This window comes from Marmota flaviventris, chromosome 14, assembly GCF_047511675.1.
Source record: "Marmota flaviventris isolate mMarFla1 chromosome 14, mMarFla1.hap1, whole genome shotgun sequence".
NCBI lineage: Eukaryota > Metazoa > Chordata > Mammalia > Rodentia > Sciuridae > Marmota > Marmota flaviventris.
This window is the reverse complement of record NC_092511.1, coordinates 50,143,283-50,169,049: the sequence shown is the minus strand read 5'-3', so window position 1 is coordinate 50,169,049 and position 25,767 is coordinate 50,143,283. Positions and strand designations below refer to the sequence as shown.

General features: G+C 34.4%; 1 protein-coding gene across 4 annotated transcripts in view; it reads left to right on the top strand.

Annotated features, from left to right (window-relative positions):
* The window catches only part of Usp34 (ubiquitin specific peptidase 34), a 217,367-nt gene that overhangs the window by 83,542 nt on the left and 108,058 nt on the right, over positions 1-25,767 (top strand). For all 4 annotated transcript variants that reach the window (XR_011704346.1, XM_071601613.1, XM_071601614.1 and 1 more), the window contains 9 exons: positions 685-720; positions 1,368-1,498; positions 1,756-2,369; positions 5,216-5,430; positions 10,645-10,760; positions 10,851-10,978; positions 18,107-18,196; positions 20,695-20,790; positions 24,910-24,992. Coding sequence is in view for 3 of the 4 variants with exons in the window: in XM_071601613.1 (XP_071457714.1) it covers positions 685-720; positions 1,368-1,498; positions 1,756-2,369; positions 5,216-5,430; positions 10,645-10,760; positions 10,851-10,978; positions 18,107-18,196; positions 20,695-20,790; positions 24,910-24,992 (1,509 nt within the window). In the remaining variant the exon portion in view is untranslated. The remainder of the gene's footprint in view (positions 1-684; positions 721-1,367; positions 1,499-1,755; positions 2,370-5,215; positions 5,431-10,644; positions 10,761-10,850; positions 10,979-18,106; positions 18,197-20,694; positions 20,791-24,909; positions 24,993-25,767) is intronic.

The following is a 25,767-nucleotide window of genomic DNA, read 5'->3' as shown; positions in this document are numbered from 1 at the left end:
TGGTGTAAAAGGCATATATGAAATAAAAAATGGATTTTGTGTTTAGATTTTGGTCTCATCATCAAAATATGTCATTATGTATGTGCAGATATTAAAAAAATAAGAATATATCTGAAATCTGAAACACTTTTGTTCTCGAGCACTTCAGATAAAGGTTACTTGATCTATATTCACAATTCAGTTTTAATTACAAGATAAGTTTGGGAATGGGACGTATACTCTATATGAAAGGATTAATAAATTGTCTTTGGTTCCTGTTTTTGGTTTATCAAGTATGGTATAGTAAGTTTTGGTAGGTATGGATATTTCTCATCTTTAATATTGTTTCCTTTAAAAATTAAAACAAATTTGATTTAGAAATAATTTTATGAGTAGAACATAATAGTTTTCTTTTTATGTTCCCCATTTGAATATTTTTCTGCTGCGTCAGGTGCTTTATGCGTATCTTTCACATATGTAACTCTTAAGGACTTCCTAAAATTTTACGTATTTACACCCAGTTTTTTCCCCTGACATTATATACTACTCTTTTCTTAGGCTTTCCTGTGTAGGTACCCACAATAGCTATTCCAGGTTTCCCTGTTTGTATTTTGATTGTGTAATATGAACAACTGATAAGCTGTCCCCCAAAAGCTCAGTCACTTAGAATGTTTTCCTCCTTTCCCCTTCCCCTTTTTCCTTCAGAGGAAGAAGAGCTCAGAAGAGCAGCTCCATCACCTTGTAAGTTGAGCTTTAGAAATGCATGACAATATGACTTACAGTTTTGTTTTAGTGGTCTTCTGGAGTTAATTGATTTTATATAGCAACATCAGTAATAAAGTTTATTTTGAGACATGAACCTTAGTAATCCATCTTCAGTCCTCCCCCTTTTTATTTTGGGCAGTGTTGGGGTTTGAACAAATGGCCTCTCACATGCTATATAGGTGTTCTACCACTGAACTGTACCCCTGTCCTCTATCTTATCTGTTTTGATTCAAACCATTAGTATCTTTTAATTGAAATTGTGTATATCCACTTTTATTTTTTGGTACTGGGCATTGGACCCAGGGACACTTTACCACTGAGCTGTAACCCCAGTCTTTTTCGTTTTTATTTTGAGGCAGGGTCTTGTTAAGATGCTGAGGCTAGCCTTGAATTTGCCATTGTTCTGCTTCAGCCTCCTGAGTTGCTGGGATTACAGTTGTGTGCCACCATTTTGGCACTGTGCATCTACCTTTAGAAGTAATTGCCAAATGTGAACAAATTTAGAGATTGTATTTTTGGCTACTTAGCATAAAGCTTTGGCAAATAACTCAAAGAATCAATTTCTTCTGTTAGGTCTATGCTAGTACAAATTAAAACTAAAAATAAAAAAATCTACTTTCCAGGGTCACCTGCGGCAAGTCCTCAAAGCAGTGATAACAGTGATACACATCAAAGTGGAGGAAGTGACATTGAAATGGATGAGCAACTTATTAATAGAACTAAACATGTGCAACAGAGACTTTCAGACACGGAGGTATGAAATTATTTTTTCCTATTTTCAATGATTTTTGTTTCTGCCTTGTTTATCATTTGAACTGGGAATATAAATGTAACCCATGTTGAGTCTTCTCCTTTTAGTATTTTTGACCTCTTTTTTAAAAATTCTATTTTGTATAGTTCAAAAGAATATGGCAAGACTGTGGCCATCTTTTATAAAACCACAGTGTTTCCATATTAGTTACTTTTTTCCTACTAGTTTGACTATTTAAATCTATTTGTTTCTAAATACAGGAATCCATGCAGGGAAGTTCTGATGAGACTGCCAACAGTGGTGAAGATGGAAGCAGTGGTCCTGGTAGCAGTAGTGGGCATAGTGATGGATCTAGCAATGAGGTCAATTCTAGCCATGCAAGCCAGTCAGCTGGGAGCCCTGGAAGTGAGGTGCAGTCAGAAGACATTGCAGATATGGAAGCCCTGAAAGAAGAAGAAGATGAGGATCATGGTCATAATCCTCCCAAAGCCAGTTGTGGTACAGATCTTCGGAGTAGAAAGTTAGAAAGTCAAGCAGGCATGTGCTTGGGGGATTCCCAAGGCCCATCTGAAAGAAATGGAACAAACAATGGAACAGGAAAGGACCTGGTTTTTAACACTGAGTCGTTACCATCTGTAGATAATCGAATACGAATGCTGGATGCTTGTTCTCACTCTGAAGACCCAGAACATGATATTTCAGGGGAAATAAATGCTGCTCATATAGCACAAGGTTCTCAGGAGTCTTGTATCACACGAACTGGAGATTTCCTTGGGGAGAGTATTGGAAATGAATTATTTAATTGCCGTCAATTTATTGGTCCGCAGCATCACCACCACCACCACCACCACCACCACCACCACCACCACGATGGGTAAGCCTGCTTAAAAATAACTATTCAGCTTGCATTTCTTTTACGGAAGTATTTTAGCTACATTTATTCAGTTAAAATTTATTCTAGATTATTGCTGTTAAATAATATGGTGCAAACTGTAAATGCTAGTCAAATTTATAGTATGCACATTTAAAAAAGCAAATGAAGCAGTAGGATTAATTTTCATTATATATTTAAATGAGTTTTATCTAAAATATCATTTCCAAATTAATAGTATGAAAATTAAGATACTTTGCATTTTTTAATAAGAATTCTTGAATATTTAGTGTATATTTTATAATTTTTTATTCATCTCTGTTTAGCCACTTTTTACATGTGTGTAGTGACCATAAATGTCTAGTGGATATCATGTTGGAGAGCACAGATTTAGACTTTTAGCACTTGTATCGCCTGAAAGCAGATTTCAGATTGCTCATGCAGTGGATCTGCGGGTGTAGCTCAGTAGTAGGGCACTTGCCTTGCATGCATGATGCTGTGGGTTTAATCCCAGCATTGCCCCCAGAAAAACCCATCAAGGAAAAAAAAAAACCCCACAAGATTACTTTTGGAAACTGCTTCTAAACTGTGATGATGAAAAGGGAAATTAAATGCTTTTCCTAATTAAATACTAATTAGGATAAGCTGTAGTATATTTTTTTTTTTGGTTATCTGTGAATTATACCCATAGTATTTAATAATGATTCTTACTAGTGATATTACATTGAGCCAAATATTTAATTTTTCTTTAATTTTCTCACCTATAAAATTGGAAAAATAGTAATAGTACCTCTGTCATGGGCTTACTGTGACAATTTGTGGACTAATGTGATTGTCACAAAATAAGTGCTCAGTAAGTATTAGTTGCTATTTATTATTGTCATTAAAAAGAGTAGATTTTTTTTTTTGTACTGGGAATTGAACCCAGGAGTACTTAACCATTGAGCCACATCCCTAGCCCCACCCCCCTGCCCCTTTTTGAATATTTTTGTAGTTGTAGATGGACATAATACCTTTATTTGTTCATTCTCCCAGGATTGAACCCAATGTCTCATGCAAGCTAGTAAAGCACTCTACCGCTGAGCCACCCCCCACCCCCACCCCACTACAGCCCTACAGTTTTATTTTGAGACAGGGTCTTTTTGAGTTGCTGAAGCTGGTCTTAACTTGTAATCTTCCTGCCTCACCCTCTTCAGTTGCTGAGCTTATAGGCATGTACCACCGTGCCTAGCCAAAGAGTAGTATTTTGAGTTGATGAAACATGAATATGTGATTTGTCAGAATGAGTTTTCTTAGCCATGACATTTTGCTAGATCTTCCAGAATTCAACTGAGTTGTTTAAGTGCACTATATATTTGTACTTAACTACTTTGTTTCCTTTTTCTGTTACTAACATATCTAAATTGAGGGCAGTGTTTCTTAGTCTTGACACAGTTGACATATTGAGCCATATAATTTTTTTTTTTTTTTAAGTTTTTTGCTGTAGTTGCACACAATACCTTTATTTTACTTATTTTTTTATGTGGTGCTGAGGATTGAACCCAGTGCGTTGCATGTGCTAGGCAAGCACTCTGCCACTCAACCCCAACCCCTGGGCCATATAATTTTTTGGTTTGAATTCTCAGCAATGTGAATTCTCTCTTGTGCATTGTAGAACATTGAACGGTTTACATAGCTCCTATCTCTAGAAGCCAGTCGTATATGTAATAATAATAATAATAATTATAAATACTCTTGTTTAGAATAACAAAAATGTCTCTAGATATTGCCAGATGGCCCTGCTGGAGGGCAGAATCACCTAGTTGAGATTCTTTGTTTTAATGTCTCATATTAAGGGTGTGTGCATTCAAAATTGTTCCTAGCACTGTTCATGATGAAAACAGAACAGTTCATTGTAAAGCTGAGATGCAGTATGTCCTGTTTAATATGTTACATATCTGTCTTGTCACCCATCTTAACAATAAGTTAAAAAGAAGTCAACCCCACAAGATATAATGACTTAATTTTTTACGCTCTTTCTTTCTATATTCCAGGTGTCTGATACTACTTGTGTGTGTCTAAATTAACCCTGCACTTTTCTTCTTGTTAGTTTTTCATCTTTTTGTTTTTACATTCTTTTCAGTATTCAGTACAATGTTTTAAAAGTGAGTGCTTATGTATCTTTGTTGCGCATGCTGGCCTGGTAAATAGGTTTTGGGATATATATTACAATATACATTGATGAATTGTGTTTCTGCTAAAAATCTCCCAATTAATTTATTTTTGGTGGTGCTGGGGATTGGACCCAGGGCTTTGTGAATGCTAAGGATGCACTCTTTCATCCACATCTCCAGTACTCCAATTAATCTTATCTCTGTCTGGATTGCAGCCATGAATTGAAATATTTCCCTGGTAGTTATCCCATTTGATTCTGAAGATGTATGAACAAATGTAAAAAAATTTTAAGGTTTCACTTTGTGACTTTATGAAATAATACATAACTGGGAGTATTATTGATCTTGCCAAAATGAATTCTCTCTGAAGTTGTTCTAGCAAGGTATAAGTATTCATTTGTACATATTTTTAAAGTATGATATGTCCACATTGTTAAATCACAAATAATAGTTCTAACATTGGGGTCTGTAGTTTTTATAAAGCTCATTAACATTCCCTTTTTTTTTTTTTTTTAAAGAAACCTTCAGATCCTGGCACTACAAAATAGTAACAACAGCAACAAAAACCAGTTTTGCTTTGTTTCTGATTGTGTTGTAATTTGTGCGAACTGTTTTTAAGAGAGGCGTTTTTTTTTAATGATTCACAAATTATGTTTAATTTCTTAAGTACTAACTGTGCTTTTCTTTGTATTATAGGCATATGGTTGATGATATGCTAAGTGCAGATGATGTCAGTTGCAGCAGCTCGCAGGTCAGTGCAAAATCAGAAAAAAATATGGCTGATTTTGATGGTGAAGAATCTGGATGTGAAGAGGAACTAGTTCAGATTAATTCGCATGCAGAACTAACATCTCATCTCCAACAACATCTTCCCAATTTAGCATCTATTTACCATGAACATCTTAGTCAAGGTAAGGTTCTGTAGTAAGTAAAGTAAATTACTTTCTTCAATTTTGTATGATAATTATGTTTCCAAAGGAGTGATATCAGTTTAAATACTCCATTGTTAATATAAATAAAGACTGCATTTCTATCAAGTGATGTTCAGCTGGAAAAGGCTATGCTTATTAAGAATGTTTAAGGAAATTACAGATTTATATTTTAGAAAATAGATGGCTGTATGGATTTTATTTTTCAAAATCATAGGATCCGGCTGCAGTGGTACATGCCTGTAATCCCAGCTCCTGGGAAGGTTTAGACAAGAGGATGGCGAGTTCAAAGCCAGCCTCAGCAACAGCAAGTCACTAAGCAACTCAATGAGACCCTGTCTCTACATAAAAATACAAAATAGGGCTGGGCATGTGGCTCAGTGGTTGAGTGCCCCTGCGTTCAATCCATAGCACCCCTACCACACTCCCCCGCCCCCCTTCAAAAAAGGAACTGAAAGTAAGAGGAGCTGGGAATGGTGGTGCATGCCTGTAATTTCAGTGGCTCTGGAGGTGGAGGCAGGAGGATTGCAAGTTTTAAGCCAGCCTCAGCAATTTAGCAAGGCCCTATACAACTCAGCAAGACCCTTTCTCTAAATAAAATATAAAAAGGGCTTGGGATGTGCCTTAGTGATTAAGTGCTCCTTGTTTCAATCCCTAGTACTAAAAAGAAAAGAAAAAAAAGATGTGCATGTGTGCACGTACACTCATATACCCCCCCCCCCCAAAAAAAAAAGAAGAAAAAATAACAGGAGATTACAGCAATTCTGTATTATAGGATTTCATTTATATGAAATATCTATAATGGGCGTATCTCTATAGACAAAGTATTTTAGTTGTTTATGGATTGAGAGGTTTGGCAGGGTTGGGGGGATAAGGAAGGGTAACTGCTGAAGAGCAAGGCATTTCTTTCTTTTTAAAAATTTATTTAATTTTAATTCTTTTTAGTTATACATGACAGTAGAATGTGTTTTGACATACATACATAGAGTATAACTTCTCATTCTTTGGATTGTACATGATGTGGATTTACATTGGTCTTATATTCATATATGAACATAAGAAACTAATGTCTGATTCATTCTACTGTCTGTCCAGTTCCCATTTTCCTTCCCTTTTTTTCATTTCCCTTTGTTTGTTCTAAAGAACTTCTGTTCTTCCAATGCATTTCTTCTTACTGTGGTGATGAAAATGTTTGAGAAATGATCATACTAATTATTCTAGATTGATCTAAAGAAAGTAATATAACATGACCAGATCTGGAGGATAGAAGAGATTAAAGAGTAGAACATTGCAGTCCTGACATTTTCGAGATTGAAGCAGGAAGATCACTTCAGCCCAGGGGTTTAAAGCCAGCCTCGGCAACATAGTAATGAATATACAGGCACATATACATAGCCACCCAAACCCAACCATCCTCTTGCTTAGTTAGCATAACATTAGCACATGACTAGGCTATGAAATAGGATTTGATATGATAGTACATTACAAGTAAACCTGATGCATTGTATTTTTGCTAAAAGACCAGATCAGACTTAACACAATTCATGAATCTTGGTAATAACTTACTGATTTCAAATATTCCTTGGTAGTTGCCTTGACTTTTATTGTTGTGTTACTGTGGTTGTTGTGGAGTAAATAGGTTAAGATTGAGGTCATCAGATTGAATTTGAAGCCATATTTTAAAATCCTCACCATTTTCTTTTTCCATGTTTTTTTTTTTTTAAATTTAGTCAATATTTTGCATAACTTTTTTCATGAAGTTGACCAGAATGATTATATGTGTTAATCCACTTAGAATTCACCTTGTTTTGCAAAATTTTAGCACTGTAAAGAATCTTCAACACATTTAGACAAATAATCAAATTTAAACATGGATGCCAGCTGCAATGCCATATACTTACAGTTCCAACTATTTGGAAGGCTGAAGCAGGAGGATTGTTTGAGCCCAGGTGTTCTAGGCCAGCCTGGACAACATAGTGAGATGCTTTAAAAATAATAATGATAAAACATGGGCAGAAGATGCTTCAAAAAGAATATACTTAAAAATGGTTAGTAAATGACAGGCACCTTCCCCACTGTAATTACAGGATTACATGCCTGTAATCTTAGCAGCTTTTTTTTTTTAAAGTTTTCAGTGGACACAACATCTTTATTTTTTTAATGTGGTGTTGAGGATCGAACCCAGTGCCCCGCGCATGCCAGGCAAGCTTGCTACCGCTTGAGCCACATCCCCAGCCCATCCTAGCAGCTTTTGAGGCTGAGACAGGATTGCAAGTTCAAAGCCAGCCTCAGCAATTTAGTTAAGGCCCTAAGGAATTCAAAGATATTTTGTCTGTAAATAAAGTTATAAAAGAGGCTGGGGATGTGCTTGGTGGTTAATTCCCTCTGGTTTTGATCCCAACAACAAACCCAAAAAGAAAAGATTAGTACGTAGTACTACTTCTTTTTTTTGGCAGTGCTGTGGAATCAAACTGAGGGCCTCACATATTCTAAGCAAGTGCTGTAGCACTGAGCCACATCCCCCGCCAATAACTATTTTATTAATGTCTCATCATATGGAAAATATAAGTTAAAATCACAGTGATATACTACTACACATCTATTGGAATGGATAAATTTAAGGACTGAAGATATCAAGACTGATATTAAGAATGTGAAATGAAACTCTTTTACATTGTTCTTGAAGTATATAAAATATAGTCACTTAACTGGTGTATCATTGTCATGTCCCCTCTACCCTGTGTGCCCCCAGCCTATTTTATAGTCCCGGGGATAGATCAGCTTCTTACAAAATTAAATATATACCTACCACATAACCCAGCTGTTCCTGCCCTACGTTTTTTATCCAAAAGAGATGAAAGAATATCTATAAAAAGATTTATTGTAAAAAAGTGATCATACCTGCTTCATTCATAAGAACCTAACTAGAATTAACTGGATGTGGTTACTCAACACCATTAGGGTTTTTTTTTTGTTTGTTTTTTTCCCAAAGGACACATATCTTTTGTTTATTTTTATGTGGTGCTTCGGATCGAACCAGGGTCTCACACCTCTGAGGCAAATATTGTACCACTGAGCTACAGCTACAGCCCCCAACACCATTAGTTGTTAAAACTAAAAATAAAAATAAAAAACACTATGGCAAACGAAGCTAGCAACAAGAGTTGATACTATATATCACATATGTGTACTTATAGAAGTACTTCTAGGCCAGTCAAAAGTAATTTGTAATGACAGAAGATTGCTCAGTGACTGCCTAGGATTTGGTGGGTAATGTGTGATTGTAAAGGATCATGAGGGAACTTTCTGGGATGATAGAAATATTCTTGGCCTTGATTATTTATGCTTTTAAACAGTGTTTAATTAAGTGGTGCTAGGGATGAACCCAGAGCCTTAGGCAACCTGAATAATATACACTATCACTGAACGACACCCCTACCACATAATCCATCTTTAATAAAATTAATTTCAAATGGTAAATAATAGCCCCCCTCCAAAAGACAAGTCAAGACTGGAAGAAATATTTAGTAATTATGCATCTAATAATATGTTTATATCTAGAATATATAATAACTTTTATAACAGTAATAAGACAACTGATTTAAATATTGGGGAAGGATTTATTTTACCGAAATAGATATGGGAGTGGGTAATAAGCATGAAAAGATACTCAATGTCTTTAGTTATTAGGGAATTACAAATTAAAAACCACAATTTCACACCTAATCAAATGGTTGAAAATACACCTGGCCTTAACCATAGTCTTAGAATGAAGAGAAACATAAACCGGGCACCCTCCCATGCCATTAGTAGGCATGTAAAATGGCATAACAGTTTAGCAATTTCTTAAAATATTATGCATACATATACCAAGATGCAGCAGTTACAGTTATAGGTAACTGAGAGAAAGCATATGTTATCCAAAAATTGTTACACAGATGTTTATGGTAGCATTATTCATTATAATGGCAAAAACCATTATGTAAATGTCCTCTAACTGGTGAATGCATTCATTTTTAAAAAAATATTTTTTTGTAGTTGTAGATGGACATAGTATCTTTATTTATTTTTATGTGGTGCTGAGGATGGAACCCATGACCTCACAGGTGTGAGGCAAATGCTCTACCACTAAGCCATAATCCCAGCCCCTGCATACATATTTCTATAAAACAATATATTACTTCCTAATTATAAGAGACATACTACTGATAAATGTGTGTTAACATGGATGATTCTCAAGAACATGTTAGTAGCAGAAGCCACGTATAAGATCACATGTTATATGATTCCTTTTACATGAAATTTCCAGAAAAGGCTATTTACGGGGATTTTGAAACAATTTAAGACTTGGGAGTGATATCAGGGATTAACTAGGAACTGGGGAACTTTCTGGAGTGTTGGCAAGTGTTCTAAAACAGGATTGTGCTGATAGCCACACCTTTCTCAAATTAAGAAAATCATTATACATGTACAATTCAATAGGTAAATTTCAGCAAAACAAAGCACAAAAGTGTTTTTGGTTAATATAACAGAACAAGTAATTATTTAGCCTAGCGTTCAGAAATTCTGAACTTTAGAACTTCTAATTTAATTGAATGTTTTGGGATAGTCTTTTTTGATAAAAATAATTTGCCCTTTTGCCCTTTTGAATCATAGAAATTATAAGAGAATATTATAATTTTAATTATATTTTAATAATAAGAAGGTCATCTAGAGGAATGCCCATTGGTTAAAGTATTATTTCAGATATCTCATCTTCTTTATACTTGAGTTTCAAGTATTTATAAATAGATAACCTTGATATATGAAAAACACTAGTCATATTTATTAGAAATAATAGAGGGCTGGAGTTGTGGCTCCTTGAGCACTTTACTTGCCTATCATGTGTGAGGCACTGGTTTCAATTCTCAGCATTGCATATAAATAAATGAATAAAAGAAAGCTCCATCAACAACTTAAAAAAATATTTTAAAAAAAGAAATAATAGAATGGAAAGGGAGTAGTTTCTTTAGCCTTAATTCTAAACATTTGTTGCCATTCATAAGTAATTATTGCTAGTGTATTTTTACTTTGTGATCTAAGAAGAGCTTTATTTTTACACTTTTCTTTGGGTTTTTAACTTTATGAATGAATGCTTTAATTGCCAATTTCAATCAGTTGTATTTGTCTATAGTGTGCTCTTTTTTGACCCTTTAGGACCTGCAGTTCATAAACATCAATTCAACAGTAATGCTGTGACAGACATTAATTTGGATAATGTTTGCAAGAAAGGAAATACTTTGTTGTGGGATATAGTCCAAGATGATGATGCAGTAAGTTATTTACTAAAATCAAAAGAGTATATAATTACAGCAAAATGTAATCAGGATAAATAATAACTTTATGCATGTACTTTTTTGTAGGTTAATCTTTCTGAAGGATTAATAAATGAAGCAGAGAAACTTCTCTGTTCCTTAGTATGTTGGTTTACGGATAGACAGATTCGAATGAGATTCATTGAAGGTTGCCTTGAAAATTTAGGAAACAACAGGTAAAGAGGAATTAAAATCTTTAAATTTTTTTTGGACTTTATTGATGAGGTATGGTCTTTTCATAGTTTTTGATGTACTATATCTAATTTTTAATTATTATGATTTTCATGGTAGGAATAAGGATTTTTCCCTTAAGGGAAATTTTATTTTTATATATATGTTGTGTGTGTGTGTGTGTGTATTTTTTTTTTGTACACTTTTCAGCATTCTTGGTTAGATCATCTACAACAGAAACAAAGTTATTCTTTTCTTGATTTTGGGAACTCAGTGATGATTACTTTGTTTTAAAATTGCAGTTAATTTTTTTTTAACTGTTTCCTATTGTATAAAAGGAACCTACAAGAGAAATTAGACTTGGGCTAAAATATGCACATTTTATATGTAGTGTTGCTTGTCCATGTGAGTGCATCTCTTTTGTTTCAATTTCTTTTTTATTTTATTTACATGTTGATAGACCTCTGTTTTGTTCATTTATTTATATGAAGTGCTGAGAATCAAACCCACTGCCTCACATATGCTAGGCAGTTATACCACTGAGCCACAGCTCTAGCCCTTTTGTCTCAATTTCTATAGTGTGTAAAAGCATTAGGTTAGTAACTCAACCAGTTGAGTACATTTAATATATATAGTTCACAGATATCACTCATACCTCAATAAAATGGTTTAAAAAGTACAAAATAGGCCAGGTATGGTGGTACATGCCTGTAATCCCAGCGATTGTGAGGCTGGGGCAGGAAGATCACAAGTTTAAAGCCAGTTTCAGCAGTTTAGTGAGGCCCAAAGGAACTTGCTGAAAACCACTTTCAAAACAAAAAATATGAAAAAGCGCTGGGGATGTGGCTCAGTAGTTCAGCACCCCTGTCTTCAATCTCCTTCACTGCTCCAACCCTCCCAAATACAAAATGGGAGCTATGAATGTAGCTCAGTGGTAGACTATTTGTCTATGCATGATGCCCTGGGTTTAATCCCTAGTACTGCAAAAAACAAAACCGGGGGAAAAAAAGCAACCATCCCCCATAAAAAGAAAAAAATACATGCAAACAATACATACGATAATGGGTCAATATTCAGAAAACATAAGAAACTACAAAAAATGCCAATAAATGAATAGATAAAAATAAAAAGCTATTGAAAAGTAGGCCGGGGCCTGGGGTTGTCCTCAATGGTGGAGAACTTGCCTAGCATGTGTAAGGCACTGGGTTTGATTCTCAGCACCACATATAAACAAATGAAATAAAGGCCTCTTGAAAACTAAAAAAAAATATGTACATTAAAAAAGAAAAAAAGTAGGCGAGGCACAGTGGTGTATGCCTGTAATCCCAGTGGCTTGGGAGGCTGAGGCAGGAGGATTGTGAGTTCATTGCCAGCCTCAGCAACAGCGAGGCGCTAAGCAACTCAGTGAGACCCTGTCTCTAAATAAAATACAAAATGGGGCGGGGATATGGCTCAGTGTCCCTTAGTTCAATCCCTAGTACCCCACTCCCCGCCCCAAAAGGGTAGGCAGTAAACCGTATGCATATAGGCGTTTCTCAAAAGAAGACCTGTAGATGGACAACAGGTATATAAAAAAATGCTCAACATCCCTAATGAAAAGGGAAATGCCAGTCAAAACCAGAGTGAGATATCACCTTACTCTTGTAAGTTTGGCTGTTACCCAAAAGACTGAAAGGTAATGAGCATTGGCAAGGATATAAAGGAAAGGAAGTCCTTCAGTGTTGGTGGAGATGCACCCATAAGATTGAGCAATTCCACTCCTGTGTATATATCCAAAGGAAATTAAATCTATGTCAGAGATGTCTGTACCTCCATGCTTATTGCAGCTCTATTCACAATAACTAAAAAATTGCAACAAGTGTCCACTAGCGAATGAATTGATGAAGAAAATGTGACTTTTCAGTCATAAAAAAGAATGAAATCGTGTCATGTTTGACAACATGAATGGAACTGGTGATTATTATGTTAATTGAAATAGGCCAGGCACAGAAAGATAAGAACTTCACTTGGATCTAAAAGTTGATCTTACAGAAGTCAAGAATAGAATAGTGTTTATAAGATAGTAGAATAGTGTTTACTGTGGAGAAAGCAGGGGGAAAGGAGTGATGGGAAATGGCACATCAGTGAGTACTAAATTACAGTTAGATCTGATTAAGAAGTTCTGGTGTGCTATTGTACAGTAGGGTTTCTTTGGGTAATAAGAATGAACTATACATTTCAAAACCTAGTTAAAGTATATTAACCTGATTTAAACATTATACAATGTCATATTACTGTATTAACATTTAGACTATTTTAAAATTTTGTTCTCATGGAGGCTCAAATGATCACAAGTTTCTTGACAAATCTGTGCTTTTCCATTGATATAGTGTCAAATTTGCTTTGATTTTCACTGTTTTGAAAATGTTCCATTCTCTGATGTAGTGAAAACATGGTTTGTGTATGTATGTTGACAGTTCAGTTATAAATACATTGTTCTCATCTCATATATGCCTGCTGTGAATGTCCAATTTTATTGAATATCTCAGTACTGCAAAGTATTATTTTTCTCTTATCCAATTAGGGAAAATACATGTTTTCTCCTTGTGATTCTTCAAATGGCATAGTGTAAATGAGAGTAGAAAAATTGCTGGTTCATTCAGGTATAAGAAGCACCTAATAGAATTCTGGTATTGGATCATTTATCTTCTTTGGTGTGTGGGGGTGTGTATGTGTGTGTGTTTGTATGTGTATATAGCAAATCCAGAGAGTCCACAAAAAACTTAAGAATATATATTGCAGTACTGTTTAACTGATTATTCTTTGTATAGATATCCAAATGCCAAAAACCAGTAGAGTGAATAATTGGGGTTTTTATTACTGAGCTTTACCCTCAAACTTTGTTATTTGTGAAATGGGGTCTTGCTGAGTTAGGTTACCATGGCTGGCTGAGAACCTGAGATCCTTCTGTCTTAGACTCTTGATTTACTGGGTTACAGGCATGCCATTCTTTTAAAAGAATATTTTTAATGGCTGGGTGTTATATCATCATTTACATAGATTTTATAACAATTAATTGTAAAATGTTGATTGTTTTATAAGCCTTTTTGAAAGCACCAGTTTAAAAAAAATAGTATAGTATTAATTTACACTAGTGTGTTTTTATACCATGACCCAGCAATTCCACTTCTAAGTATGTAATAGATTTATCCAGATGGTCCACAAAATACTCAAGAATGTGCATTGCAATACTATTTTAAATAATTGAATATTCTTTGTATAACTGTCCAAATGCCAAAAATCAGTAGAGTGTATAAATGGGGATTGTTCATAGAATGAAATGCTATGTAGCAATCGCAGTCAATGAACTATAGCTGCTTGGAACAGTGTGGACAAATCTCATATGCATAATGTTGTGAAAAAGGCTAGATATGAAAGAGTATTTGTATTCAATTTAGTTTAAAAACAGGTAAAAACTTTTACTGTCTTTGGGCTTATAATCGTAAAGGGGGCACAATGGAGGCTTCTGAAGGGTGATATTGATATTGCACAGCTATATTTACATCAGAATTTTGAGTTGTGCACTTAATTCTGTACACATTTTTGCGTATGTGCTCTATTTTAATAAGTAGAAAAAGTGAAAGATGAAATCTCCAGCTATGTAGAGTCCTGTTTTCATGGATTACAACGATGATATAGACATATCCTTACATATCCATATTTTAAAAAGAAAAACAGTGCAAGAATGTAATATCCAATTAGGGTGGTGTTTGTACCACGCCGGCAGGCTCGAAACAAAGTGTGGAATATGATATGTCAAGAAATTTGTAATGTTTTGAACAACCCACAATAAAAAATTAAAAAAAAAAAAAAAAAAAGAATGTAATATCCAAATTATCTCCCCCCCCCCCCCCCCCCCGGAGAATTATGATATTTTTTCTTCTTTATGTCTTTCTGCGTTCCATTTTCTCCAGTGAACATGTACTGGTTTTTTGTTTGTTTGTTTAATTGTAGATGGACACAATGCCTTTATTTTATTTTTATATTTTTATGTGGTGCTGAGATTTAAACCAAGTACCTCACATGTGCTGGGCAAGCACTCTACCACTGAGCCACAATCCCAGCCTAACATGTACTTATTTTATGAGTAAGGAAGCTTAACATTCAAAAGGAAAAAATCTGTGTATAAAATGGAAAAATTGTCAATCTGGAATTTCTTTTTTTTTTTAATCATTACTTTCTCCCCCCTCAAATTGAAAACAAAATATTATTCATTTGAGGCAACCCCTATACCATAATTATGATTATCTAATGGTTTGTTGAATATGTAGTAAGCATATATCTACTTGTAGATATATTTGTCTTCAAACTTTACTATATTGTGCTATCCTTACTTTCAATAGCATTAGTCATATGTGACAGTATTTTCAGCCTGTAAAATATGCACCATGTCCAGTGAATAACAGCTAAAATTAGTGAAGTTTTTATGTAAACATCAATCTGCATTTCCATATGAATCTGTAATTCTTAGTGGGAGTGATTGTTTTTCCTCAGGCAATGTCTGGAAGCACTTTTGGTAGTCACTTGTAAGTGGGGTTAGGATTATTATTTCAGGTCAATAATGCTGTTATACATACTGCAGTACAGACCAGTTTTCCAGAGCAAAAAGTTCCCAGCCCCAAACCCTCACTAGTGCTAGAATTAAGAAACCATATTCTAAACACAAGATTCATTTCTCCAAACCTAGCCTTCTGTTTTATTATCATGGTAAGAGAATATGTGGCATAGAGTGCTGCTATTAATGAATAAGAAACAAATTGGCCACTGGGATTTCACCTAATTTACCGTAATCCTGACATGTGACCAAAATATTCTTTCCAGTTCTTTACTTGGTTTGATTGGTACACCTACCAGCATTTTTTCCCCTTCCCATCAAACCCAGATGTGAGCACTCTACCACTGCATTACACCCCCAGCCTGCTTTGTTTTTCTGTAGTCATAGTCCAATTTATACAGTGAACTTGGATATTTTTTCTATGGTAACATATTGTTTGTTGTGAAATACAAAGATCTAAAAGGAAAATTAAGAATATATCACCCATTATTCTACCATTTCTACAGGCCCATTGTAAATGCTTTTCAAAAATGCACCTATATGCCTGGCATTGTGGTCCATGCCTGTAAAGATCTCAAGTTTGAGGCCATACTCAGCAACTTAGTGAGACCCTGTCTCAAATTAAAAAATAAAAAGGGCTGGTGATGTAGCTCGGTGGAAAAACAGTCCTGAATCAATCTATAAGATGGGTGTGGTGTGGTGCAGGCCTGTAATCGTAGGGATTCCTGAAAGAGGCAGGAGGATTACAAGTTTGAAACAAGCCTGGTCAGGTTAGTGTGACCCTTTCTCGAAGTAAAAATAAGAGCTCAGTAATAACATTCCCTTGGGTTCAATCTCCAGTCTTGGGAAAGGGGGGTCTGTAACTGTGTTATGTGGACCTATATCTTGTGCACATTTAGCCTCAGGCACATTGTTTTGTAAGGCAAAGAATAAGATTTCAGCAGTGCAGAAGTTTAACGTTATGCACAGAAACATAGTAGACAGGAATTTAGAATAGTTTCATATATTGAGAGCATGAGGCAGATAGCAGCTCCCATAATGAAAATTCTGTTACTTTTCATCTTAGTGTTTATTATCAAGGATGAGTAAGATAAGACTACTTCCCAGTGAGTTGAGTTGAAGTCAGCTTTGGAGCCATCCCTGAAATTCTCTGTCCTCCTAGGAACTGAGATGAGATTTTTCTGGGATTTATCCTTTGAGTTCCTTTTTTACTTTTCTTGAGCTATTTGTAGATACTTTATCCATTTGTTCAAATTTCTTACCTATGTGTACAAGTCATTTCTTAAGTTAAATCATTGCATGTGTCAGGGATTCTGTTTACTTAAATAGAGGTTCAGATCATTTAGAAATGGATGGCACTATTTTGTTTTTACTTTTTGGTACTGGATATTGAACCCCTGGGTGTTCCACACCTGCGTTACCTCCTCGTCCCTAAGTTCTTTGATGGTTCATTATTTAAGCAGATATATAGTCAGTATGTACTATTAGCAAGATTTTTAATTGATAAAATAAGGGTGTGCTCTTGTAGAGCACTTTCTGGTGGTCAGCATTGAATAAAAAATACTCATTAGATAATGGTAAATGAAAGAAGTAATCATGGTGAGATGATGAACAGTGGAAGGGTTTCACTTAATACAGAGTTGTTCTTATGTGAGTGATGGGAAGGAGTCATGCAGCTATTTAGACAAAAATCTTTCCAAGTAAACACATTAGCAAAGGCCTTACAGCAGGAACATGCTTCTCTGTGTTGAATGGGTAGCAAAGACAAAGATTGGGAGGAAGTTAAGTTAGACTGATGGGAGGAATGGAGGCAGTTCATACAAAGGTTTGTATTCCAATTTAAGTATTTTGGATTTTATATTCAGTAACAATATGTTTTTATTTTCTCCTACTAAGAATTTATTCACCACTGCTTCCCTGCCATCACAGAAGCACAATTCTTTTTTTAAAAAAATATATGTATTTTTTAGTTGTTGACGGACCTTTATTTTTTATTTACATGTTTATATGCGATGCTGAGAATCGAACCCAGTGAGTTACACATGCTAAGCAAGCCTTCCACCACTAAGCCAAAACCCCAGCCCGCACAATTCTACATTGTAAACGAGTGTATGTATACACATACATACATGCATAAACTCACACACATACATTTATACAAATATGCTTTTTTTGGTCACATTGTGTGAAAATTGGGGGAAAATGGTAACAATAACTTGTTAAAGAATATTTTCATGGAAATAACATACCTTTAAATGTTTTTCATTTGTGTTTTTACCCACACATTTATGGTGTGTTTTCTTTTAAATGTCTTGGATTAGAATATTAAAACTTGGATTTCTTGCCCTAACATGTATAAAATGAATTTATACTTTAGAAAGAATATATTTTGTTTATAGGGAATATATTGGATGTAAAATTCACTTAATTCTTTTACATTTAAGAGTTTTAACTGAATTTCTGGTAAAAAGAAAAAAAAAACTAGTCACTCATAGTTAACCTTAATTTTATTCTATGAATATGTTTTTGTTGTTTTCAGATCAGTAGTAATTTCACTTCGTCTTCTTCCAAAACTGTTTGGTACTTTTCAGCAGTTTGGGAGCAGTTATGATACACACTGGATTACAATGTAAGTAAATAAAAGAATAGTATTTTAAAGTTCGTTTTTCAAAATTCTACTTATCCGTTATGATTTGGAATAACTTACTGATTTTATACTAGGAAAATTGAGTTTAATATGATTTAAACGTTTTCTTAGATTTCTCTATGAAATCTAAAAAATTCACAGCCCTGTGAAGACTGTGTCTCTCTCAGTATAAAAATCAATGAGTTTTGTTTGCTTTGAGAATAATACCGCAACAACAAATATTCTAGAGAGAAGACCTAGTACATGTTCTTACAGCAGAAGATGATACATAATAAAATAAAGCATTATTAGATGTTTGTGAAATTTCTTTGAATTTATTCTTGAAATATTTTTGAATTAGGGAATTTTGTTTTGGCAGCGGGGTGCAGGGCATTGGGGTGTGTTAGAGGTTGAATCCAGGGTCTCATGTATGGTGGACAGTGCTCTTCCACTGACCTACATCCCACCTTATTTTAAGACATGGTCTTGCTCAGCCTCTCCTCCAGTTTGTGATACCCATGCTTCAGCCTCAAGTAGCTTGTATAACAGACCCGTGTCCCTGTGCCTGGTTTAGGGATAATCTTGACAGGTTACCTTATTGCTCTTTTACATTTATAGAGAATTGACAGTTAATATTATCCTTGAAAGAATCCTTTTAACATTATGATGTGAAAGAACTCTGAGCTACTGTGTTATAATGTTGTTATTAGTAATTAACAAAAACCTCCCTTTTGCTGGGCGTGGTGGTGCATGCCCATGATCCCAGGGTCCCTGGAGGCTGAGGCATGTTCAAAGCCAGCCAGCCTCAGCAATATAGCAAGGCCCTAAGCAAATTAGGGAGACCTTTTCTCTAAATAAAATAGTTTTTCAAAAAGGACTAAGGATGTAGCTCAGTGTTTAAGTGCCCCTGGGTTCAATTCCTGGTACCAAACAAACAAAACAAAACAAAACAAAACCACCTCCCTTTGTTAATATATTATATATTTCAGCATTCAGCATTTCAAACATATTATCTCTTAAACTTTTCTAATGGCCCGTATTTTAAAATTAGGGACATTTATCCCTAAATCTTTTATCAAATATTCAAGTAGCCAGTAAATAGACTTAACAGGTCAGGTTACTTGACTAAAGCCACACATCAAGTGTTTTAGAGCCAATTCCATGTTTTGTGTTGTGTGTGTGTAGGTTTTTTTTTTTTTTTTTTTTGGGGGGGGGGAGCTGATTTGAAACCCAAGTGTTATTAAATATTTTTTTAAAATAATTTTTTTAAAGGAGCATCATTGTTTTTTAAAGAGAGAGAGAGAATTTTTTAATATTTATTTTTTAGTTTTCGGCGGACACATCTTTGTTTGTATGTGGTGCTGAGGATCGAACCAGGGCTGCACACATGCCAGGCGAGTGCGCTACTGCTTGAGCCACATCCCCAGCCCCTAAATATTTTTTTCTTTCTAACCTTGCCTTCATTGAAGGAGTAGCAAGTCAAGAGTAACTATATTGAAAATATAGGCTAATTGCTGTGGTACACGCCTGTTATCCCAGTGATCCAGGTGGCTGAGGCAGGAGGATGGAAGTATCCTGACCAGCCTTAGCAACTTAGCATGGCCTCAAGCACCTTAGCAAGACTGTCTCAAAATAAAAAGGGCTGGGGATGTGGCTTAGTGGTAAAGCACCTGTGAGTGAAATGCCCAGTACTCACCAACATCCTCACCCAACCCCCCCAAAAAAGAAAGAAAATACAACCATGACAAAGAAATGATATAATTTATGTTAGATCTTTTGAACTTTAATAAAAAATGTTTTTGGTGTGTTGCTGGGATTTAAATCCATGGCCTCTTAAATTCTAGGCAAATGTTTTATCACTGAGCCATAAACCCAACCCAGACTTTTGGGATTTAAATACTTATTTATCTGTACATTTTAGCAGATTTATTAGTACCAAATGTTATATGAAATAATTCGTTAACTATGGAATATCTCAAAGTATTTATCACTTCTTAAATTTTCTAGTATTTCTAGATTGTTTTGGAAGTTAACACTGGGGTATTTCTTTAGTCCTTTTTAAAAATTTGTTTAAAAAGTAAGTACAATTGGCAATTCAAAAGAGATTCATTAAATAAATTTATATTGTCTCTCTCCATATGCCAGGTGTACTGTAAAAATCTGTTGCATAACAACCAAAGGACATAAAATGAAATGGTATATTATATTAATGGTATATTATGTTAACTCATAATAGCAGTCTGCCAGGCATTTTATCCCATTCATAGGTATTGAATAGTTGAGATTTAAAAAACATTAACAATATTTTTAATTTGTAGAAATTAATGTGCATTGCTTAATGTATTTTAATCATTCAGCTATAAGTAAAATTTGTAAATTTTTGATTCTTTGACATTTTTACATGCAAAAATTTTTCAGATAAACTATTTTCTGTCCAAGCATGCATTTTATTCTGTTTCTCTGCTATGTTTAAAATTATTGTTTTTCTTTAATTGGGCCAGGTGGGCAGAAAAAGAACTGAACATGATGAAACTCTTCTTTGATAATCTGGTATACTATATTCAAGCTGTAAGAGAAGGAAGACAAAAACATGCACTGTAAGTACTTTTCAGCTAGATTTACATATTAGTTTACATGTGGATTACCTTTCCTGTGAAGGATAATTTTCTAGTGTTTCTATTTCTTCTATTTCATATAGTAAGTAAATGTAACAGAAAAGTTTATGTAAAATTATAAGAGAAAGAAATGCTAATTAGCATGTCTAAGTTAAAAATTATGATATTCCACTTTAAAATCTTAGTGAAATTAGCTTATATAACTTTTGTAGGTTGGTTTATTTTTACTACTGATATTTATTGAAAATAATTTTTTTTTAGAAATGAAAACAAAACATTCTCTAGAAATCTTCAGTATCCTTGTCTTCATGTATTAGGGCATTGATTCTAAAATTTGTAAATATTTACTTCCAAAAAATAAACTTAACATATAGTTAAAACATTTACATTTTCCTCTTGTGATTGAATACTACTAGTAATACTACTATTAATGCTATTAATATGTTTTAGGACATGTAGATGGTTTCAAAACTGGTGGTAGTACTGAGTAATATTTTACTTTCTCTCTCTCTATATAGATATGTCCGTCCAATATTGAATAAGTGATTTGGAATAAGAATTGTAGAAACAAAGTAGTAGAGTTGAAAACTTTTTGAAAGGAGATACATGCCTAAATGCTTAGGAGGAGATGTATACAATTCAGATTTCTGCTGGTGAACTTACTGTTGTGGCATTATGTCTGAGTCAAAGACGCCACCAGTTCAGTGTCAGTACTGAGCATATCAATGAATAAGAGAAGGAGTAAATCTGTTTGAGAAAACCTCCACATGGATGGAAAGTGGGCCAACTGTAGAAGTGTTGTAAAAGTTGTAGACGTTTAATGAATAGTTTATTCACTTCCTAAAGTGAATTCATTCATTTTCCCTCAGAAATAATTTCCTTCTGTAGATTTTGCTGTGACCTTTATTTAGGGTACTACTATTTTGTTAGTAACCTGAAACTCTTAAAATGTATGGGGTGGGAGCTTTTTGCTATTCTTTTATTTTGAACCATCGATGATGGTAATAGTGATTAAAAATAGCTAGTCGTATGGACTGATGTCTGAGTGAAAGATTAAGCATTCTTTGATATTTACTATGTGCCAGGTGCCATTGTAAGTATTAAAGGTATAGAACAACCCATTTGAGGTTGATGGTTTCATTTTGCAATTGCAATAACTGAAGTTATGAGACAGTAGCCACACATTAAAACAGAATGGAGCCAGGATTTGTATTCAGCCAGTCTGTCCTTAGAACTCAATTGTTTTTTGAGGGGAAGGGCAGTACTGGGGCTTGAACCCAGGGTTGGGGAGGCTCTCTACTATAGAGCTACATCCTCAGCCTTTTTAATTTTTTGATAAAAAGTCTCACTAAACCACTAAGGCTGACCTTCAACTTCTGATCCTTCTGCCTCAGCCTCCTGAATATCTGGAATTACAGGTGTGTGGCACTACACTGTAGTTGGAACTCATGTTCTTAAGTGCTATATTATACTGCCATCAGTATTTACCTATCTTTGTATCAAAATATATCCATGTCTTTTCCACAAATTGACCTTACCAATTACTGTTTTGTTCCTGATGACCAGCCTCTGGGTCAGATTTTTACTTCAGTCTTGTTAGTTCCTTTCTTATGCTTGTCAAATTAGGCAGTCAGCTTAATATTGGAAGAATGCATGTGGGCTTTGAATATCAGACAGCCATGGGTTTAGATTGTGAATGTATTACTTTAATCTTATTTCAGTTATCTTTTTAATAAATTCCAATTATTTTACAAGTATTTATAAGAATGAAATGATGTGAATTGTATCTGCTGTATAGTAAATTATTTTTTTATTTATAAGTTGTGATTACCTGGCTAAAACAAAATAAATAGGAATTCACATTTAGCTTCTCCATAGCATGAAAAATTAAATACCAATGTCTGCAGCCTAGTATTCTGAATACCTAAGATCTAAACCCAGTTAACCTTTCATGTTTCATTGTTCAATGAGTTTTAAAGGCAGCTTAGTCTACAAGCCTACCAAATTATTTTTGAAGTTTTTATTTAACCTAAATTTACTCCATTTCATAGCTTTTCTTACAAAGTTCTTTGATATGTTCTTTTAAGACCTTATTAAAATTCTATTTTTCAGAATCCTTGTCTTTCTTTAATTATTCCTCCAGGATATGAGGATAATACTGGCCTCTTTAATCTAAGCATTACCATATATCCTCTGTAAAAATTGTAAGATAAACAAGGAGTACAAATGAAACCACCCATGATCCACATCTTCAGCATTTTTAGGAGACAGAATCTAAATTACCTGTCAGTGAAGAAATAAACAGTTATAGTAGATCCCCAACATAGTTACAAGTCAGTGGATTTGAGGAGAAGGAACAGATGACTAAGAGCAGAGAATGGGAGACATAAATTAATTGTCCTCATAAAGGCAGAGTCCAGCACTAAGTGCCCAGAAATGAATGCAGTTCTGAGATGTGGTTGTTCACTGTATTGACTACAGGAGAGTTGGATACTTTGTAATGGAGTCAGAAGTAGGACCTCATTAAAACATTCTTTCTATGTGTGGAAAGATAAAGGAATAGTGCTCCTTAGAGAAAAATTTTATATTTTCATAGAGCATGTTACCGTATCCTTGAAACTAGCTGATCTACCTTGTTTTCATGGCATTTTAGGAGAAACCCCAGAACAGAGAGCTGTTATCTGGATTGTTTTACTATGCTTCCTCTGTTCTTTCATGCTGAAAAACAGGGTTGTATATTTGTTTTTCTTTGTTAAAGCATATTGATTTCATAAATTTTGCCCCCTTCCACCCCCATGGGGATTATAGTAGGTGAAAATCTCAGTATTTTCCTAAGAAAAAATAGTTTGGGACATGAAAGATAATACTTCTTTCTTTAAAAGGCATGTTACAGGCTGGGGTTGTAGCTCAGTGGTAGAATGCTTGCCCTGCATGTGGGAGTCACTGGGTTCAATCCTCAGCACCACATAAAAATAAATTTTAAAAAGTCTATCAACAACAACAAAAGATAAGCATAAAATAAGTCATGTTACATAAATTTTTTTTTTTTTTTTTGAGAGAGAGAGTATTTTTTAGTTTTCGGCAGACACAACATCTTTGTTTGTATGTGGTGCTGAGGATCGAACCCGGGCCGCACGCATGCCAGGCGAGCGCGCTACCGCTTGAGTCACATCCCCAGCCCTACATAATTTCTTGAATCCTAGAGAAAACTGTTTCAACATTGAGGCTACAAATAGAATTTTTTAAAAAGCATTAGTTATGAAAGATTCATTCCTAATGGGGAGACCATTATTTGCCCTGTATTCTTTCTAATGTCTGAAATCCATGCAGTATTTGTCAATATTCATTTCAGTTTTAATATCTCAAATAATTTTCCTGGCTAATGTTTTCAGTAGCCAGTAGGTCTCTGATGTAATGGGCAGAGTCCCTTGAAAATAGTTAAGGACTGGACGGTAGGATTTATACATGAGAGAACAAAGAGACTGAACCCATGACTTCTAGGGTTTGAATCTCTTATTCTGGAATGCAAGTGTAGGAGAAGGAGAAGTATGCAGAATACAAAGGTACTTTCGTAAATGGCAACACTTGATTCCTGATTTGTCTGGATTGATGTCCTCTAGACTTTGGTTTAGAGGAGAGTATTAACTCAAACAGTAGAAATAATGGGTGATAGACTCTTCTTTGAACCTGTACTCCTACACCTCTGTTTTTACTATATAGTGGTGATGAAGGGACAGAGATATGAAACATGAGTTTTGGATAAAAATATGGATTTTTACTTGTTAACTTCTAATTTATTTGCATATTACATAATGAAAAAATGATATGTCTTTTGTTCTGCTATTGGGGTCTTATGTATTTTCTTATCTAACTTGAAAATCAGTTTTGTTATAGTTTGAAGAGTTTTACACTTTAATAGCATAAATTTTAAACAACACTCATGAATATTTTTTTCTGTAACCAAATTTATATAATTGAAATAACTGCTAATTTTGAATTGTTACAATGAATTTATCCTATTTTAGTTATAGTTAGTACCATTAAACCTTTACAAATAAGAAACGGGGTCTTTTATTTAATTATTTTAATGACTTTTTATAGGTACAGCCATAGTGCCGAAGTTCAAGTTCGTCTTCAATTCTTGACTTGTGTGTTTTCAACTCTGGGATCCCCTGATCATTTCAGTAAGATTTTTATCTGTATATTTTAAAATGTTTTGACACTTTGAAGAGTCCAGTTGAATTTACTCATGCCTTTCAATTTTGGCAGTGATTATTCTCAATATATTTAAAAATTATGTCAACATTTAGAACTTTATAAATGCAATTGAAATTCCTGTTTACATTTTAAATGCATTTTCCCAGGGTTTCATTTTTGTAATATCTTTTTATAATCATTTTTAAGAGTTGGTCTCAGATTATTGAATAAGCACGTTACCATTAGTATTTGTTTTCTTTGAGGCTTGTTATTACAACATTGAAAATATTTTTCTTCTTTAAAACACTGTATTCCCTAGGTTCTCAAACACCATCTTTTAAAGATGAGCATGGCCCTCACATTCTCTGACTTCAATTTCTGAAAATGGTAGTTTCTCAATATATTAAGAACTCATTTCAAGGGCTAGGGTTGTAGTTTAGTGGTAGAGCACTTGCCTAGCATGTGTGAGGCACTGGGTTCAATTTTCAGCACCACATATAAATAAATAAAATAAGGGACCATTGATAACTGAAAAATATTAAAAAAAAAAAACCCATTTCAAAAACAAAATATTTGTGATAGGACAAAAGTCACTGTAGGGGGATTGCATCTTTTATTACCTTTTGTTGTAGATTCTTACTGTTACTAACATTATAAATAGCCACTGTTTATTATCATCAGTGTTGTATGATTTGGGTTAATAGGTGATACATTTGGGGGGGGGGTCCTGGTTTTGTTTAAATTAATTTTATCTTATTGTCA